Source organism: Sinocyclocheilus rhinocerous, unplaced genomic scaffold (assembly GCF_001515625.1).
Source record: "Sinocyclocheilus rhinocerous isolate Xijiao unplaced genomic scaffold, SAMN03320098_v1.1 scaffold72, whole genome shotgun sequence".
NCBI lineage: Eukaryota > Metazoa > Chordata > Actinopteri > Cypriniformes > Cyprinidae > Sinocyclocheilus > Sinocyclocheilus rhinocerous.
This window is the reverse complement of record NW_015628351.1, coordinates 1,610,105-1,630,642: the sequence shown is the minus strand read 5'-3', so window position 1 is coordinate 1,630,642 and position 20,538 is coordinate 1,610,105. Positions and strand designations below refer to the sequence as shown.

Sequence of the window (20,538 nt, the reverse complement as noted above, 5' to 3'; positions counted from 1 at the left end):
GTAAAAATTCCCCCGCAAATGACCTACCATATTTCGCCGAACACCGAGGTCCTGTGATAATATTAGTCCCGTGTGAATCGGCATCTCTGTGATTCGGCCAGCATTTGGTGGGTCGTATATCATTTTTCGAGGTTTTTGTTTGCTGTGCGCCTTTTTATCCATCTTCCGCGAAGTATGGAGCTGCGTTGGAGTGTTTGATAGTATTTTGGGTGCTGTCATCATATCTCTACACCATACAATTTGCAGAAAGAGAAAGCTGAAAAGGTTTTGAGGTTAATGTGTTACAAATAAATCAAGCATAAAGCTTGAGATATTATTTTAACTTGGTGAAATGTAAATGACACAGCGCACGAAACTATATTAGTTTCTTTTTTTTAAATCCATCTGGACCATAGAACGGGACTCTCAAAGCCTTGACAACCACAGGTTTCGCTTATCCCGTGCGAATGCACCACGCGAAATTCAGATGTGAGGGGGGGGGGTAATTTCAAAATCACACAAGGTCCCCAGATAATACTAATCCCGTGCGAATAGGGCTTAAGTCCTTTCCTTCAAATTGTCCTTTAAGTTTAAGATCAGTCAGATTCTGTTTTACTCACATTTTTTTCCTTTCCCATTTAAACCACAAAGTTTGCAATTACAATTTCACACAATTGTTGGCAACGCTCTCCTTTAAATCACTATGAACTAAAAAGGCTTGACATGTTTTTGGTCCAATTGCCCTTTTGTGTTTTCGCTGTCATTCCAGCTCCCCCCTTTAAAACACTCCCAAGTATTCCCAAAAGCTTTTATTCTCGGTTTCCCCCTCACTGCCTCCCCCTTCTCACCCCTCCCAACCTTTTGTTAGAGACAGCCCCTCATCCACTCCCCCTCTCACTGTCTTCTCCTTCATTCGAGGCAGAGAGAGGGAGTCATGAGCGTCCGTGCCGTAAGGATGCAGAAAACACGCTCTGTGCATTGTTTAACGTAATGGAGAGGTGGACTAAGTGTCATCTGCCAGTTTGTTTTCTTTTTTCCTGCTTTTTTCCTCTCAGGCTCCACTCATTTGTGCATGCCTCTCCCTGGCTCTTTGGCTGAGAAGCGCTGGCTGAACGCAGGCTTGCGCTGACAGAGTACCTGCTGCCTGGGGGATTTTCTGACATGAATAGCGGCGATCAGAGTATATGTTTTGTCTGGCAGTGAACACTTCCTCTGAGGCTCAGCTGGAGTGAGTTTAAGCCCAGGACACAAGGAGGTACACCAGAAGAGGAACGGATGCTTGAGAGAGCTAAACGGAGAGAGAAATTGCTTCTGACTCCAATGACAAGAAATGAGAACGGAAGAGCCACTTTTTCCAGAGTGACAAACAACTTGGCTGAGTCCACAACAAAAGCTTGTCTTGTCTCAGGAGTTAACCACTAAAAGGACTGAGGACTAACAGCACTGTCCGAAGCAGTTGTCTAGTTTGCTTTGCGCGCATTGCCGTGGCAATCTCAGCTGTTCCTTGTATCTTGTTTCCGGCTGCCCGGATCAAGGAGCACGCCTCTACGCTGACAGGAGCATCTGGGGGAAGAGTGCTCACCAGACAACACAACTTTTGACTGCACGCTTCATCCAGAGTGCTTTCCAAAAAAGAGGGGAGGTCGCCAGAGAGGACCAGTGTTGAAGGATAGAGGGGGGTTGAGGATAAAGACCCTGCTGCTCTCCAGGGCATATGGTCGAGCTTGCCAAAGACAGCTGCTGACTCTCTGTAGGCTAATTATTCATTCATTCAGGAGATTCAGCCTGGGGCGGGTGGAGAAAAGTTTAGACTTTTACGACCGAAGACGAGCCTAGTGTTGCCGTTCTCCGGAGGATTTGGGAAGGGGTCGCTCTCCAAAAGTCCAAAAGTGTGTGTGAGAGGCTAATTACTCCAATTCCAGATTGTGGGCAACCGAGCGTTTCCCTGGACAGACGGCTAGCATGATGCCTAACCACACCCACAGTGCATCTTGACACATGCCACAACCAGAGTAGCCTGGCATCTTCATGCCGCTGTCGGGCACAGACAGGTGGCAGCACGTCCTGAAAGAAGGGAATTCATTGTGCTATAAAAAGTGACAAGCACCCCTTAAGACAAATCAAGAGCCAATTCATTACTAATTCACCAAGCCGTGGAGTTCTGCACTCGCGGATTTAAAGTACAAAGTGCAGCGGGGATTGTTTGCACTCACTTGTCGTGTTGCCAATCTAGGCCAGGGGTCCAGTGGAGTTTTTGTCAGATACACTCAAGAGAACTCGCACTCTAACCTTTCATGACAAACCACCCCTGTGCTTGGGAGAGAAATGGAGGGATCGCTGGAGGGTTGGGGACTGTAGGACCTGTACCCTTCTAGAGCGGCTGTAATTTGGGAACAAAATGCGTTGCTTGGAGACTGGCGAAAGTATTTGTCTACGTTTTTCAGGAAGGAACTGTGATAAGAAGCGCCACTGGAGTTTAAGCTGAAGCCATTTTCGGATTTCTTTTGTCTATCCTTGTTCTCTTGAGTCTGTTCGGAACGATTGTCGACTTGGCGTACTTTAGGGACGGCGCGGAGTGGAGTATGACCAGTTGTCAGTACCCCACGCCGCCCCCGGAGCGGGACCGCATGTACCAGCACAAAGTGTCGCTGGTCGTGCGGTACTTCATGATTCCTTGCAACATCTGTCTCATACTGCTGGCCATTTCCACGCTCGGCTTCGCTGTACTCCTCTTCCTCAATAACTGTAGGTCACAGTTAGTGAAACATGACTTGCAGCGTATGTATATATATGTGTTTGTGTGTTCATGTTTGTGCATGACCCTGTAGAGTTTTTGTGGCTTGATAAGTTACAGATTAGTGGTCCTTTCCCTTGTGTGCTCTGTAGAGATTTGTTACAGTGATGCTCAGGACGGGAGAGGGTAGACACTTTGACGGATGGATGGTTCAATAAGGATCGATGGCAATCAAAAACTAATCCCTAATGCGTTGGCTTCGATCCCCTGCCTGACAGTGAAATGATTGAGGATGACACAGATAAACTGTCCTTATCCTACAAAGTGCTTGAACGCTTGTGTCTAAAAACACTGCTCGGTGGCGCTCTGTCATCCCTGAAGCAGTGGTATTTAGACTGCACAGTGGGATAAAGGGGGCAGATTAAATGCCTTTGGATGTGAAAGCTTGGCATTAGCGTCAGTGCTTACTGTATCTGCTTGAGGGAATCTGCAAACGCTTTGGTGTCTTAGGGTGCCGCGCCAGCCGGTGTGTGTTGCCAGATAGTTTTGGCACTGTGCCTACAAAGAAAAGATTGGAGACGAAACGTGAGCTCCAGAGCATGTCACAATGCGCTTTGATGAAATGGAGCAGCAGGTAATGCTGCTCTTTTCCTGTTTTAGATGTATTACTATCTCTGTCCTGTCTTATCTGCCTTTTTGCACAGCTGCATCCCGGGTTTTCTTATTCTGTGAATTCTCAGTTACATAGAAACGCGTTAGCTAAGACTACAGTATGATTTCGGAGCTTTTGTAAGATGTTGTTAGTACGCTCTGCTAGAGAAATAAGTTTAATTGATTAGAAAATGGTCTTGCTATGCATCAGTGGTGATGCCTCATTAAATTCTTAATGATATTGAAATTTAGATGACTTTTTAACAGGAAGCTTGTACAGCGGTTGTCAGACACACACACACACACACACACACACACACGTAAATGGTCTGTTTACACTTGAGTTCAGTGGCTGTCTTTGGCCGTTCTCCAGCATTAAGCTTGTAAGATGCCATGTGAAATTACACTGCAGACACTGGTGTACTGTTAATGGAAATATTTGACAAATTGGGTCACAAAGTACCCAACAAAATTTAAATTAGCCCATTTGGTAGGGCCTCAGGCCATCTGAGTAGATATTAAAACACTGTTAAATAGTTACATAGAAGAATATATGTGACTTTGTTCTGTATAGAGATAATAATTTAAACCTTTTTAGATAGGAATATGTTTAGTATTTTTGAAAGAAAGGCCCTGGAAAGGAGAAAACAGTGAAAAAAAAAAAAAAAGAGAGCATTCGGCCCAATGCTCCCTCTGTAAACCATTACCTACCTCATTTCTCATAATCTTACCTGTGCCCTCACTTAAAGAGATCCACGGTGCCTCTACATTAGATCTTTATTAAAAGACCAAAAAGGGCCCTTCATGAAATTCTAAAAACGTGCCCTCTCCATCCCTCAATAAAGGAGTCTGAGTGTGAGGTTCATTTATAAACCGACCATGTCGCAAAATCGATTTAATCCAGACAGATTCCATTAGATTTAAACATAAACTCAGTTAGAGCACTCCATCCCTGCTCCTCAAAGAAGAGTAAAAAACAGGACGGAGTGAAAGAAGTACCATTAACATGGAGAGGTGCATCATAGCGTTCAAAGCTTGTTGGAGTGGGATACAGACCAAAGGTTAGTCATTTCCATTTTCATTTAGCAGGCACAGAGAAGAGAGGCCACACAGGACTAGAGCTGCTCAGCTCCACAACCAAATCCATCAGCCTATACATACACATCAGCAAACTAGATAATAAAACAGAAAGGAAAAGAGGACAGACACTGAATGAAAACATATGGCTAGCATACTGGATGGATAGCCTGCCTGACAGTTCAAGTTGAGGTCTAGGCCTATTTGGGGCCACAAATAGCAGAGTGTATCTGCCTTACTATGCTTTTTACATGGATATTTAAAAAAATATGAATCGCATATTTGAAATGACAGTATTGATTTAAATTTACATTAAATAGTGACATGTGAGACATGAAATCACTTGATTCTATAATATTCTGATTTATGATTAGTTATTTTGCAGTCATTAACTCACTCGCTTCTTTATCATGTATTCTTAATTACTTCAGTACTTCTGCAATTATATTCTTGGCTCGTTCTCAGTTTGAATTTTGATTGAATAGAAATAATAGAGTCTGTATTGATCTAATGCTACAGTACATTTAGTCTACTCAGATTTGCTTTGAATTGTGGTTAATCTCCCTTTTCACAAAAATATTGTGAATTCTTGGTCTGAGAATATTGGTATTGTATAAAAAATATTGCAATACTTTTCTCCTTCCTATTTTTAGCAATATTTAACATTTACATTTTTGCAAATTTTAATTTAAAGGAAATCATAGAGTGTTTATTGACCTATTGCAATTTCACCTATTTAGATTTGCTCCGATTTAAATTGTAGTTAATCAGTTAATCTCCATTTTCTTGAAAATATTGCCAATTCTTGGCATGAAAATATCGGTATAGTATCATGAATTAAAATATTGTTTTATCAATATTTAACATTTACATTTTTAAATACTAATTGGCCAAATTTTTGTATAACAACCATTAAACTGTAAAATTGTCAACTGTCCCTGGCAACAATTTCCTACATAGCTGTGCTATGAATAATTTAACATAAATAATTGCAATGTTATTGCAGTGTGACCCAAGTATCAATGTAATATTGTATCACCAGGTCCCTGCCGATTCCCTTAAAGGAAACGTTCACCCAAAAGAAAGATGTTTTCAAAGTCAGTGGAGTCCAAACAGCATTGGACTCCTTTGATTTTCATTGTATGAACTGAGACACTGAGACATAAATATCTTATTTTGTGATCCACAGAAGAAAGCATAGGTTTACAACAACATAATAATGAATAGAGATGACACAATTTTCATCTCTTTAAGTAAAGCAAATGTGCTTGAGGTGAACCTTGCGTTGAATTTCTCAGCCGCGTATCATTTACATGTGAAACAAACGTTCCCGTGAGACCTGCACAGACAGTTGTTTTGTCCTCTACTGCCACTGGACATATAAGAAAGAAGAGCTGTGCTTGGGGGCGTCACAGGGTTATGCATTACAGTGTGTGAGCAGTATATGTTTTATCTCTATGATATGCATCTGTGTGTGTGTTATTCACCCTCAGGTCTGGCGATGTTTCCCGGAGGATGAAACGCTGTAACTGTCATGATTGACTCTCACGTCCTCCGTAAAATGCGTTGCACGCATCTGAATATTTGGTTTGAACTGTTCTGGAACAGTGTTGTAAAAACTTAACCACTGATTTCTAGTCGTGTCCTCTTTTGGAAAGCCAAATAAAGTATTTTCGCTTTCGCAACGAAACACACAGCGTCTTCACAACATGGCGGTGGCGGTGGCAGCAACAAAAAAGTTACGCCTTCTTTCTTTGCGTATACATTTGGGCGGGTTATGCAAATCTTCCCACATCGTGACGTAGACATGTGGGGGCCTTTTTAAACGAGGCGTTTTAGGAGGGCGTGGATGAGTCTTAACTTTTATAAAGAATATCTCGTTGGGTTTGAGACTTTAGTCTTTGCAACTTTAGGGATCTTATCTTTTCACGAACAGCTTGTAACACTCCAAAGAGAAAGGAAAACTTGAAATCGCATCATATGACCCCTTTAACATTTATTAGTGTAACAGCTTAAACTGATAGTTCACCCAAAAATGTAAATTCTGTCATGATTTCCTCACAAGGGACAAGCATTATTGTTTTCCTGTCTTGTTTTCTTGCAATCTGTAATTTTCTTGTGACCTCAACATAAGTTGTATTTGCGATGTTGATTTCTGAAGCATTTTCTCAAGCATTACCATGCAGATGTTCCATTCCCTTGAATTGGTTCAAAATGAAAATTAAAACACATGTTCAGAGTCTCTACAGTGTTTAAAACTATAAAGTTGTAGCTTCCTTCACGAATGTCATACAGTTAGAAAAAACAGTACACAATGAAAAACGTTTCAGCTTCAATGAGTTGCTGAAATAAACTACATTTTTCTTATCCATGTTGCAGCAGTATGAGCATAGAAATGGACACAAAAAAGCAACAGAAAACTTTTATTTAAGAAAACATTTTAATAAAATGATTTTTAAAATGATGAAAGAATTAAGTCATTGTTGTCAAGATCACAAGATAATCAAGTCAGTATCTCCAGAAAACAAATGTTTCATTTGTTTGTTGTTTTTTGGTGTGTTTTGGTGATTCATCTGTCCAACAAGACATTTCAATGTCTGACCAAGAACATTTGGTTTAGCCTTGTATGAAAACCATGTTTTGTGGCTTTTTGATGTAGGCTACAGCCTGTGAATGCAATTCTATATTACTAGTTCAAAAGTTTGGGGTCAGTAAGATAGTTTTATTTATATATATATATATTTTTTTATTTATTTATTTTTTTTTTTTAAGTCTCTTATGTTTACAAAGACACATTTTTTTTATTTATTTGTTCAAATATACAGTAACATCAATATTATGAAATATTTTTAGAATTTCAGCAGGCATTACTGAAGATCAGTGTCACTTGATCCTTCAGAAATCATTCTAATATGCTGATATAATATGCTGAAACATTTATCGTATGGTTTGTTAGGACAGGACAATATTTGGCCGAGATACAACTATTTGAAAATCTGGAATCTGAGGGTGCAAAAAAATCTAAATATTGAGAAAATCGTGTCACTTTTGATCACTTGAACACTTTTTGATATAATGCGCCTTTACTGAATAAAAAGTATTAATTTCTTTCAAAAAATAAATAAATACAAATCTTACTGCCCCCAAACTTTTATTGAAAAATTATGTTTTTAACATTTATTTCAGTGCTGTAAGTGCATTACTGCAAACACATTTGACAGCATGTCACGCCACGGATGCTGTCGATAGAGCTCAAGTTGTATTTAATCTCATATTCCAACTGATCTCTCTTAATCTATTCTTTTTGAGATTTAACCTCTGTGAAAGAGTCATGTAGTCCACTGTCCACCCACTCATTTGAAACGACTGCTGACTGCCTGGGACCGTCCGGATGTCTTCCTTTTAACTAATGTGTCTCTCTCTCTCTCTCTTCTTCCTCCGCAGATAAACCTGTTCACTTCACACCGGCTCCTCCTCCTGATGGTAAGTCCCATAAGAATTCCCCTGACCGGAGTGTTTTCAACCTGCCCAGATAATGATCTCAGCTCAGGCTTGTTTGCTGTTTGAAGTGTGCGTCCTCGCCGCGTCGCTTCCCACCGCCGGCTTGTGTGTAGCCTGTTAACATGGTCAGTGAGAAGCAGGGAGGGACATCTGCTTTGATGTAGAAATCTCCTGACATCTTGATTTATCTAGACTGGTGGGATGCAGGGTGGCTGACTTCTCGGGTATGCGGCTAAAGTTTTCCCACATCCCCTTGGGACGCAGCTTCGTTTATTACTCAAGCTGATTAGCCGATTGCTTTTGCTAAGTTTATGAATATAAATCTCAATATTAAATGAGGTATTGTTTCTCTAGTTGTCACCATGCACTGAGAGTCATTAATTATACAACAACAATTTATTGGCAAATGGCATATCTCTGCACAGATTAATTGGGAGAAACAGCTGGTTTCCCCACTCTGTTAATGAATATTTATATGCGACAACATGAAATGGGCTTTGGAGGTTACTCCTGAGCTGCTGGCAGTGGAGATGCTTCTCTTTATGAGCTGGAGGGAGCTTCATTATGGACACCGTTGTAAATACTCCAACAAAATAGCTTCGTGTGTGTGTGGGTGTAGTTAGTATTAATGCGCCGAAATTACATGTGGTATAATTAACTCCAGTGCACACGTGCATACATTTTGAAAGTTTTCAGTGTGATTGTTAGCACCGAACCAGACCTGAATGACCAAAGGAGCAGCAAACAAACCGTAATAATGCTCTGAGAACAATGCTGTGTTTATTTTTACACATTTTTATAATTTGATCATGGCTTTTGTATATTGGTGAAAATGTTCTTTAAATTTAGTCAATATTTAGTCATATTTTATTGACCATTTTAGTCTGGTTATGACATTTAATTTGATAGATCATCAGTGCTATTTTAGTATTATTTAATAGTTTTTAGTATTTTGAATTAGCTTTTATATTTATGTTTTTAGTTAACTTTTTAGATTTAGTAATGTGGACTTTTGTATTTTTTCTTTAAGTTTTTTTATACGTCTAATTTTAGTACTTCAACTTAAACTTGATTTCAGTTAGTTGACAAGACAACATTGCTTTTTTGTTGTGTCAGTTTTGCTAATATTTATATTTTATTTTATTTCAGTTTTATTTCAATTAACAAAACCATTTTAGCATTTTAGTTAACAATAACAACACTGAACAACGATGACGAGACTAAACAAATGCAAAAATTAAGCCAAATACTAGTATGCCAGTAAAACACGTCAGTTCACCAATATTCATTCACTGGTTCAATTTGGGTCAATTTCAGACATTATTGATTATGATTTGGCTACGATTTTCTTCCCAAAAACATTGTTACACTGTTATTCTTGCAATTTTTTTTCTTATCACATTTTTATCAATATTATGTTTACAATAAACACATTTAATTAGCATCCCAACCTATCTTTGTAACAAAAAAAAACAAACAAAAAACTTTGTTAAACACTTTTTTTCCCCAGTAATTTTGTTGAGATTACAACTGCATTTTAAGAAATGGCTCTGTTGGGTCTAGGCTCGATTTGCACAATAATTGCCCAATCACCTGCTTCGTAGGATGTTCTGTCTGAGGGCTTGAGAAAAGGCTTGTGTTGAAAATCCGGGCTTTGAGATGAATTTTATTCCCCTGCTGCTACAAGACAATAGTTATTATCTCCTTGAAACGCTGTCCATGCGGCACTGCTGGGTAATTATGTCTGATTGATGTTTTGATTAACCTTACTCCTTACCAAGAGATCGGAAACTCGTAAAATTTTACTTAAACTGTATACATCTGACTCGTAGAGAAATAGAGGCTTCTAACTGCTTTTTAATAGAAGTTTAATGACATTAGAAATTGCTTTGAAAACCTGCAGTTCTGCGAGAAATTGCGAGTCGCAAAACTCCATTCCCCCTTTGATGCTTTCCGAACTGTGGGCTATTGATCACATCGCACATTTTCGATACATGGGTGTTTCTTCTTCCCCGCCTGTTTGTTTCCGCTCTAGCCGAGCATTTAAAAGCCGCAGCCAGCTCTTAATTACATTTCCGATTGTTTTCAGACGGACAGTACTTCATGCGCCAGACCTACACAAGCCCGCAGAAAAGCTCTCCTCTCGGCTATCTCATCCCCTGCCCCGCGGCCGCTGTCTTCAGCGGCCATTAAACGTCAAGGGAAATCGGTTGTCCAATTACACTTCCATCCATGATCCTTCATTGCCATATTAATTCGTTACAAGACTGAGATGTACTTATATAAAAGCCTATGCATTAGTAAAATGAGCATGAGAGGGAAAACATGTCCCCCATTCCAAGGACGTAATGACATTCCCAGACCAAATTATCCACAGATATTTAATTAAACGGAATCACATCACAGACATCTAAGTATCCCGCTATTACAAGCACAATTGAAGTATTTCCCCTTCAAATGACAGAAACCAATCCGTATTGAAGTTTCCCCCACTTTTGAAGCATAGCTATTTGTATGTGCATCTGCCTGTTCCAACTCAATAAAAGATGTTTAATCACTAGCTGAAACCTGACAAAGCAACAAAGCAGCCTTTAATTAGCATCGTTTTGTAGGCCGTTTGTTAAGCGGATGTCCTTCAGAGTTTTAGCCGCTCAAGTCGGCAAACCAAACGCTGCCAGATTCTCAAACTCAGGGCCGTGTTGCCCACACAAGGTCATTCGTGTAAGATTTGGCAGAGCTGTGTCCCGTTAATTATCTCTGTGGCGGTTTAGAAAGTTGGCTTGAAGAAAACATCTTGCTTTCGGTAAAACAAATGTTCGTTTGTTTGTATCCGGCCCACTTACGACGTTGTGTGCGCCAAGCGATAAACTTGAGGGGATTCTGTACTTGGAATGCCCTTGGTTTGGCCGCATGTTAATGTTATTTTTAGAAGGAGTCAAAGAAACAATGACTGGATTGTGTCGGGTAGTTTATAACCTTCAGATCAGATGTTTTTGACCGGTGTGAGAGTTACGTATGAGAAGATGTCGCCTGTAGCAATAGGTCACCTAGCATTCCTGCTTTAATTTGGGTCATGTTGGAAATGAGATGGTAAGATACGGACAAACCACTCCTACACATCTCGACGTGTGGTAATGAATACACTCCATCTGAATGCAGCCTTCCGTTCGGCGTTTGTCACAGCGAGTTTTCCCCCTCGGGGCCGAGCTGTACCTGCAAAAAAATATATAATGGCAGATTGAATCGAGTAGGTGGTGGAATGTAGGACTGAGATGTTTATGTGGGCCCGAGCTGTGGACTAACTTTCAGAGACCCTGCCAAACTTTCTTTAGCTTTGAAAAGCTCAAACGGCGTCTTCGGAAAGGGGAAACGATAATAAATAAAAGGCAGGGCTTGTGTAAGCAGAATTAATTATTACCAGTCTCTTATCTTAATTCAATCTTTTCATTTGATTTCACACAAAAGAGCCCGAAAAATCATGTTCATCTCCTCCTTTTTTTTTTGGTTTGCAGAGAACGGCGTGTATCAAGATATCAAATATGTGGCATAAATTCATCTGGGGATTAACTGTTATACCTAACTCGAGCGCTCACCGAAGTTTTCGAGATTGACATTACGCCTGGAAGTTTTGTTGCCCTCTGTGCTGTCTGAACATAAATACAACCTCGAGAAATTCTCGAGAACGGCTGTCTTTGTAGTTCTGTAGAATCAGCAGTTGCTTGCATAAGCAACAAACAGAAGAGCTTGTCATGGAGAGGAAATCGGGGAGGTGTGGGCAAAGCTTGTTTTGATATTAATCTATCTAATATATTCTTGACACAACTCAGCAGCGTACAGCGCAGAAATGGAAGCTATTGATTTCTGGAGGAGAGAGATGGCAAGTTTACGCATTGAGGGTAAGAAAGTAGATGTAAGATGTGGCCGGTTTGTTCCAGAGAATTGTTAGGAAAGCAATTCATATTGACATTTGTATCAGTGAGGTTTTGTCACGGCTCTGGTTTTACCTGGGCTTCAGATTGAAAATATACACTCACAGCCTTTTGTGTTCAAGTCGAATTGGCATTTGGGTCAATGACAAGTAAGAGTGTCCACGATAAAGAAAAGAAAAACACTTAGAAAGTTCCTAGAGATGTGCTCTTTGTATTTGTGTTGGTTTCATATGGTTTTAAAGAACATGTATACCATTTTCAAGACTATTTTCAATGTAATGATACTAAAACTGTCATATGGTGGAACCCTCAAGTAAATGTAGTAACATTTTCCACCTTATGTGAGTGTACATTTTACAGCTTGAGCTAACCTAAAAAGTTCAACTTATCTCATATTTTAAGAGATCTTGACACAAAGTCAGGAGAGTCTGCAGGTGTTCTTTCTGATTTAGTTTTTTCTGCTTGTTGGTTGGACAAAAATACTTCAGAAATGCCATTCATAAATCATAAATGACTTGATTTTTAAAAAAAATGTTATATAGGCCTGTCATTTATTATATAAATACATTTGTAAGTATTATACATTATGTTATTTATTTATTTATAGGAATTTCATTCTCAGGACAGTTCAATCTGACATTTATTTTATAGTTATTTTTATGAATTTTATATTATTTACTTATACAAATTCCATTCTCAGAACATTTGTATCACCCTGACATTTTTAACTCCCTTGAATAGTAACATGAACCAAATCGGTGGCAGAATGCAGTGCGCTAAAGCACTTTTTGTGAGAGGAAGACGTCTACTGATGTAGTTTAGGATTTAATTATAATAATTACAATGCATAGCAGTAATGCATTTGGGATGATGATGAAACATTGAGTACTATTTCTGAAGCATTCACAGATGCATTAGTGAGGCAGGAATACCTTGAGATGTTGTGTTGTATGATTAATGTGATCATTTGGCACATAGATCCAGGATTCAGATGTTGACAGGCTTACAAGGAAATGCGAAACGACTTGATGGGACCGTAATGCGGGGGCAATCCCTATCGGTTTTTAAATTGTTAATCGCACCCGTTAAAATTAGAACACTCTCAAGTCTCATTATGAAACCAATTATGTCGCATACACTTCAGTTTTTATTACACAGACTTTGACTTGTCTTTCTATTAGTATAATTGGTCAAGACTTGAGTTATGTAACAGATCCTGCAAACCATTTACATTTACATTTAGTCATTTTGCAGACACTTTTATCCAAAGCGACTTACAATTGGGGAATACATAAAGTGATTCTTCTTAAAGAGGCAAACAGTCAGACACAGGAAGTGCTCGTAATACCAATTTTCAGGCATTTGTTCAAATAAGTACAAGCTAGAAAGGGAAGGAATAAATAAAGAGAAAGACAAAGTTTTTTTTTTAAAATTTAGGATGAAGTCAAGTAATCATTTATCATTGTTTTATGGATGTTATACTATTATAGTGTATGAGCAAACAGTAATGCATAATTTTCAGCTTAATATTTGGTGTATATATTTATTTGCACAAATTATCACAGTATTACAGTGTTTTGTTTTGTTTTTTATTACATACAGCAATAGTATACTTCTAAATACCATCGTACTTGAATATAGTAATTATTCAGTGCCATAGTACATATCTAGGTACCATCTGTTACCTTCAGTATATGACATAGCCACATTTATTTGTTTGTTGGCCTTTACTTGGGCTTTTTAATGGCAGCAAAAAGCATTTCTCTGCATTAATGTTCATTTATAAATATAGTATTATTATCATTTCCGTTTTATTTTATTTTATTTTATTTTACCACACAGTATTCCAAGGAACATGCACTATTAATATCTAATATAATATAAAGAAGTATCTGTGACTTAAAGCAATTAAAAAAGACTGCAATACACAGACATTTCTGAATAGCCATGAATTGAAAAAGAGGTTTTTATCCCTCAGAGTGAGTAGTTAACAACATCTACAAATATGGGCCCATTGTTGCTATGCCAACCAGCTTATTTCTGACCCTCAATATTACATATTTGTATGGGTTACGTGTTGTGCCCTGTAATAGTGCCTCACTTTTCTTCATGAAGAGACTCACTATGTGTCTTGCTAGTTAGATTTTTCATAGTATTATTTTTTGATTGTCATCATAAAAGCAAATCCTCTCAGCAGGAGGGCCACTGTCCTCTAAATTGTGTGTTCTCCGGCTTCTCTGTCCAGTCTAGTGTAACTGTAAGGCGAAACTGCTTTGTAATTCTATTCAAATGTTCCAGTGGCAGCAGGAGAAGCACAGTTTGTGTTTGTGCCTGGACTGCTGCTGACATGATGGAGTGGGTCTGCATGAAGAGTGCAGGAAACCATAAATCTCCCTGTTTAAACCCCCAAAACACGATCTTTCCCCTTCTCTCTCTCGCGCGCCTTCTAACAAAAACAGACAAGGTCTTTGCACCCATGGAAGCAGACCAGTCCCTTTTCCCTGTTATGCAAGACCCGATATCGCACTGGACAGTTGTTTGGGCCCAGTTGTGTGTATTTGTGCTCGTCCATTGCCTCCGGTCACATATACCCGAAAGGAGTCCAACTCATTCTCATCTAATTTGTATTGTTTCCCAGACTTCCCCTTAATGGCTTGTTTGACATGTGTGCTCCGCGCCACTGCACACAATTATGACAAGGTGCTTAGACAGCCCGGCGAGGCTGGAGGCCAACATTTCTATTGACACTCGCTCTTTTACGGCAGTGGCCTGCTGAGAACCGAGAGCCAGCCGTCGCCTTGAGTGATCGTGATAGATGTGGCTATCTGTGCAGGTGTGAGCGTGTGTTCATGTGCATGTAAAGGTGTAAACTAGTGTCGCTTTCCATCAAGAAGAGCGTTGTTGAGTATATTGCATGCAGACGCTGCTTTTGCATTATATAGTGCTGGAAGGATTTGAGTATCAATGTCAGAAGATGAAAGGGAGAAAATGAGAGACTTTGACTCTCGTTTTGATTCTCAGTTGGGCGAATTCAGTTGAGTAGAGTCCATTGGCTGAAATAACTTTTAATGGGTATTGTACAGTATATATTTTTAAAATATTTACATGTATTTACATGTATATATTTATATTTATATAATTTATATTATATATAAATATAATAATGAGATTTTCCCCCATTTTCAATTGTTTTAGTTCAATGAAAGGTTAGATATTTGTGAATTTTTTTAAATAAAAGATCAAAATGATTAACAATGCAGATTTATTTTCACAGACTTCTTTGATCATATTTACCAAGGGTGCCAATAATTCTGACCACGACCGTACATGCATGTGTGTGTATTTATATATACATAATAAATATACACATTACACACATATATTATGTAAACAAACCTTTTATTTTGAATGCGATTAATCACGATTAATCATTTGACAGCATTAATATTTACATTTTAAAAATAAGTAAATAAATAAAATAAAATAAAATGTATATAGTAATTGTATTTTTTTTTTTTTCACTTTGTTCTCAACATTTTAAACGCATACCAACATGAATCATAATTTCTGCATGAAAATCTTTGCACACAGTTTTTATTACCAAATTGTTCTTCATGTTGGGAAAGAAGTTGGAAGATTCCTGTTGGGAGGACGTGTTTTACCCTTCTGTTTGCTTTTAATGATACATCTTGGAATCCTTAATTGAAAGAGGACAAATAAAGGCTGTTTTGTATGCAGCCATTTGCAACTCCGCCATGCAACTCTGGAGAAGCCTGCATCGAGATCATTTGCATAATGAAAGTGATTGTATGTGTCACAGAAAGAAGAGCCAGGCAGCTGGAAAGGTGGCGATTTGGAAGGGAATTTTAACACACCTCTCCGACAGAAAGAGAGCCAAGAGGGCAAAAAGAATCTGAAAAAAAGGGTAGAAGAAGGGTAGAAAAGTAATCTGGTGCATAAACAAAGATGTGTGCAAGACCCCTTTGGTGATCTGGGAGATGCATTATGAATGCATAATCAAAATACTTTGTATATATGGCAAGAAATATGCTCAAGTTACACAAAAATGCTTTTGCTTATTATTCAACCACATCTTGAAGCGCTAATCATCTTTAATCAGTCGAAAGCATATCTTGTGCCAAAATGAGAATGTTGAAGTCATTCTAGAGTAACGTGTTTTTTCGGATGTATTTCTAAGAAAAAAACATCGTCTTATATTCGGGTCAATACGGTAACTTTAGGTTATGCTCCCATCGTTTTCCTCATATGTAACACATTAAGCATGACGTTCCGCCTGGCAGGAGCCTGGCGAGATCTCTTCCAGCTGTTATCCTGTACTGTTTCCCAGCATGCCTCATTCTGAGGCCGTGTCCATCATGATAGGATCTGATTTGCCTCAATTAGTTCAGCCTGGACATTCAGCTCAGACTGTAGGAATGCTGGTTTTGCGGCTCCTGAAATTAATGAGCCCATCTGAGGGGCCCTCCCAGAAGTCAAACCAGGCTCCAGCACTACCTACCGACCCCGGGACTCCAACGCATCGACGAGGCCGCAGGCAAGGCTCATGGCTGGTCTCTTCAGGACCCTGCCACGATGGCAAAGCATAATGTACTATAAGAAGAAATGTTCTTGCGTTTTCAAGCTGCTTTTGAAAAGAGCTAGTTAGGCATCGCAGTGATGGAAACCTCATCATTAGATTCGTATCAATATTTCAGTCACACTTTGTGTCATGGGGAGATGCCAGCAGGAGGGCCGTTTCAGATGCTGCATCTTATCCCAACACGAGAAAGCATGCAGATGTAATTTGCATTTCTCTTCATGCACTGCTTGCGTCTGTGTCTAAACCGTCTTACTCATCGTCTTCTTCTCGAAGGGCTGCATACATCTCCCTTTCTATCAGCCTGTCTTTTGCTTTGCTATTTCTTGAGAATGTCTGCCGTAGGCTCGGCTGGATGAGATTGAGGTGTCTGTCGTTGATGCCTGAGGAAGGCAAGGGGGCACACGCTCTGGATCGGGCCCAGCTGAGGTGAAAGCACGTCTGGATGTGCGGCAGAAATCCCTGCAGCCAGTCTTTGCTTTCTCTGAGCTGTCAGTGCTCCAGTTTGGTTGTCAAAATGGAAGATGTCAGGGTCACTGTGGTCAGAATCTTTCTGTTTTTGGAAGAAGTCATATTTCAGTCTAGTGGCTCAGTTTATAGAATGGCTTTTTTAGGAAGATTGCACTTCTTACTGTCAAATAAATCCAGTGTCTTCAAACTTCAAATGCAAGTTCAATTTAGCTGGATTGCCAAATCTGTTCTTTTTCTATTTAAAGGATAGGGATAAGGGTCGTTGTCATATTGTTCCATTCCATATGAAATTAAGCAGAATGTTCACACTGCACTCTTCCATAGAGAATGTCCCAGTGTCAAAAAATAAATAAATGTGACTTGTCCATGTGATACAGCATTATGTGAGAAACAGACTGAAATACTATACATACTACTAATAATAATAATTATTATTATTATTATTTGTTGTTGTTGTTGTCATATTGTGATATATAATCACAAAAATGTAGGCTAAATTGTGCAGCCCTACTGCAAACCTGTATTTTTTTAATACATACATACATACATAAATAAATAAATAAATAAATATTTAAAAAAATTAATGAATAAAATGTGTGAATATTTATTATTTTATCATTAAAATAAAATTTAAAAAAATGTGGAAAAGAGCACCTGGGACATTCTGCGTAATATCTAATTTTGTTTTCCTTAGAAAAAAGAAATCTTACAGGAAACGACATCAGAGTAAATAGAGTGATGACAGATTATTATTTTTGGGGTAAAATGGCCCGTTCTTGTCAGTATTCAGCCCAGCCGTCGATACATTTAACTGTATTTTATGCACACCATTTCAGAAATGCTTAATTGTAGATATGTTGTTTCCACTGCATTGAACGTAATATTTCACACAGGTGTTGAATATTTCAGAATGAATTTCAGTGAATTTCTCTAAAGAGGCACCTATTGCTATTCTTTAAAGTACCGTTTGTGCATCAATTCTTGTGTGACTAGAAACCCATAAAGCATCGCCAGTCTTTTTTTGGAAGCTCGCACGACAATCCATACTCCTTTATGTGGTGTAATTGTGCAGATCTGAGAGCTCAAGTAATCATGATCAGTTATGGATAATTTTCAGCACAATGGCTGTTGTTTGTGAAGTTTTCCTCTATTTTGTCTCCAGCAGAACACAAGCGAGCGACAGCGAACTCAAGCTCCTGTGATCCATTATACCATCTTTGCGGTTACTCTGTAAAGCTCTCTCTGCTGCATAGTCCTTCAGACTTTTTTATAAGATTACAGATGAATTTGAGGGGTCAGTGCAGATCTATTTTCCAGTCAGACAGCAGCACCTGGAAACACTGCAGTCTTATCCATTACAGAAGAGAAACAGCCACCCTCAGACAGCTGAAAAGGAAACAAGCAGTGCATGGAAGCAGATATGGCTAGTTTAGCCCAGGCCTGTTGCGATACTGGCCGTGCAGGTCTCAGTAGGAGATAGCAGATCTGGAGATCTGAGGTCTATTTCACATCACCTGGTACCTTCTAGTTTACAGTCATAATTCCAGACCACAGTGTCCTACCGAATACATGCGGCACGCTGTCAGATACTCGCGATTGAGGCCTCCATCCGAGAAGAAATAACAGTCTTTGATGCGATGCCTAACAACCCGCTGCTATATCAGATCGCCCGTGCCACCTTTAGTTTAGGCTGCTTTGCTCAATGCCGAAATTTAAGTCAAGTGTTCGTTGCTCTTGGCACCTCTCGCTGCACTTTTTCCCATCAGCCAACACATCTTCGCTCATGCATACGAGACAGAACGGCCATCGCGGAGGCGTCTGGCTTTCGATGACATCATTGGGAGGGGGGTGAACTGAAGGAGGGAGTGCTTGTGTTGCATGTGGAAGCCTCCCAGAAAAAGAGATTATGTGCTAGAGTCGCCATATGCTCCTCTACCCCAGGTGACTACCGGCAAAACAGGAAGTGCCACCTTTTTAATAAGCGGCGTAATGCCTGCCAGCATTGTATCAGTCACCAGCGTATAACCGTCAACTGTGCGTGTCCGTTTCACTCGTCATTATTGAGTCGTTGTGTTGAGGAAAAGAACAGATTTCTTATTTTTGACCTCTGGTTTTGGCGAAGACTTTAAATGTGAATTTAAAATGGCTGTTTTTTTTCATTTGATGAGCAGCAGAAGCTTTTGTGCTTTTTTTCGGTGTCTAGTATCAGACTATTTTTAGAGGTGGTTGAGATTCATTATTGACATGCAGAGTTGAGGAAGATTTCAGTGAGGCTGATTGGGTGTGTGTGTGAGTTGGGATGAATAATTAAAAGATGATGCAATGCACTGACGGAGAGAGGGAAGGAAAAAAAATAAGATACAGAGTCAGTGTAGATCTGCACTCCAGGCAGCACCGTATGAGAACTCATTTCGCTAATGCTATCGGAACATGCGAGTTCAAACGTACAAGCCGTTTTGTTTGACAGCAAGGCTTTTTGCAACTTATTTTGGGATTTGTCAGTCCTCACAAGTCTGCTGTGTGTGTATATGTGTGTGTGATGTCATACCTGAGTGCGGCTCTGCTCAGATTGCCCAGCTTCTTCTAAAAGCGTTTTATGTCTGTTTCCTGAAAACACTCCATCTGTTTACACATTTAATTAGTGACAGATGAATCTGATGATGCATTCTGCAGTTAATGTCATTCATTTGTGCTGAGAGCATTTGGCTATGCTGTTCCTATATGAAGTGCAGGAATGTGCAAAGCGACTTGTTTTTGATACTGATTAGTCTCTAGTTTGCCTAGATGACTATTCAGTCCTAGAAATCGCAAATTTGTGTCGCAAACAGTTAACTAGGCAAGTTTTGCATTCACCAAAACCTAATCTGACACAGTTCTTAAAGTGATAGTCCACCTAAAAATGGAAATTGTCATCATTTACTCACCCTCATGTCAATCCAAATGTCTATGACTTACTTTCTTGTGCAGTACAAGATGTTTTTTTCTAAATGTTTTCGAATGGGGTTTTTTTCCCATACAATGTAATAAACATAAAATTATTCCTGTTGGCTTTCATTGTGTGGACAAAATTTAAAATATTCTTAAAAATAATGCACAAGTCATTTAAAAGAATTTTAACAATTTATTAAATGTCAGTTGCCCTATCCCTTTAAGGATAACAATATAGGCCTAAATATATGAATATTGTAATATTTCGCTGTAAAATAAGGGGTTGCACCGACTAATCGACTAGTCGACTTCAATGCTCTTCCATGACGCTTTAAGCTTGACGTCGACTGGTCGCTGGTAGGGTTGGGTACCAAACTCGGTACTTTTAAGGGTACCGGCCAAATTGCGTCGGTACTACCGAGTACCGATTCACGTTAAATCAATCGGTGCCAAATTTGGGTACCTGAGAACGCATCTGGGCGCATACGCTACAGAGTTTTACATTCAAATTTAAATAAAACAATTAAATGATAAAAATAAATATTACAACCAGATTAATCACTTAATTGTAGAAAAAAATACTACAATTATTAGCCTATTAAAAATATTTTAAAGGAATATTCACACAATTTTTCTTCTTTGTATTAATTTCAACAGTAAACCTCAGTTTG

At 39.1% G+C, this 20,538-nt stretch overlaps 1 protein-coding gene across 1 annotated transcript in view; it reads left to right on the top strand.

Moving 5' to 3' along the window:
• LOC107737670 (agrin-like) overlaps positions 1 to 20,538 on the top strand; it is a 283,048-nt gene that overhangs the window by 113,477 nt on the left and 149,033 nt on the right. Inside the window, exon 3 of the mRNA XM_016549260.1 lies at positions 7,886 to 7,924. Within this exon, the coding sequence (XP_016404746.1) occupies positions 7,886 to 7,924 (39 nt within the window). The remainder of the gene's footprint in view (positions 1 to 7,885; positions 7,925 to 20,538) is intronic.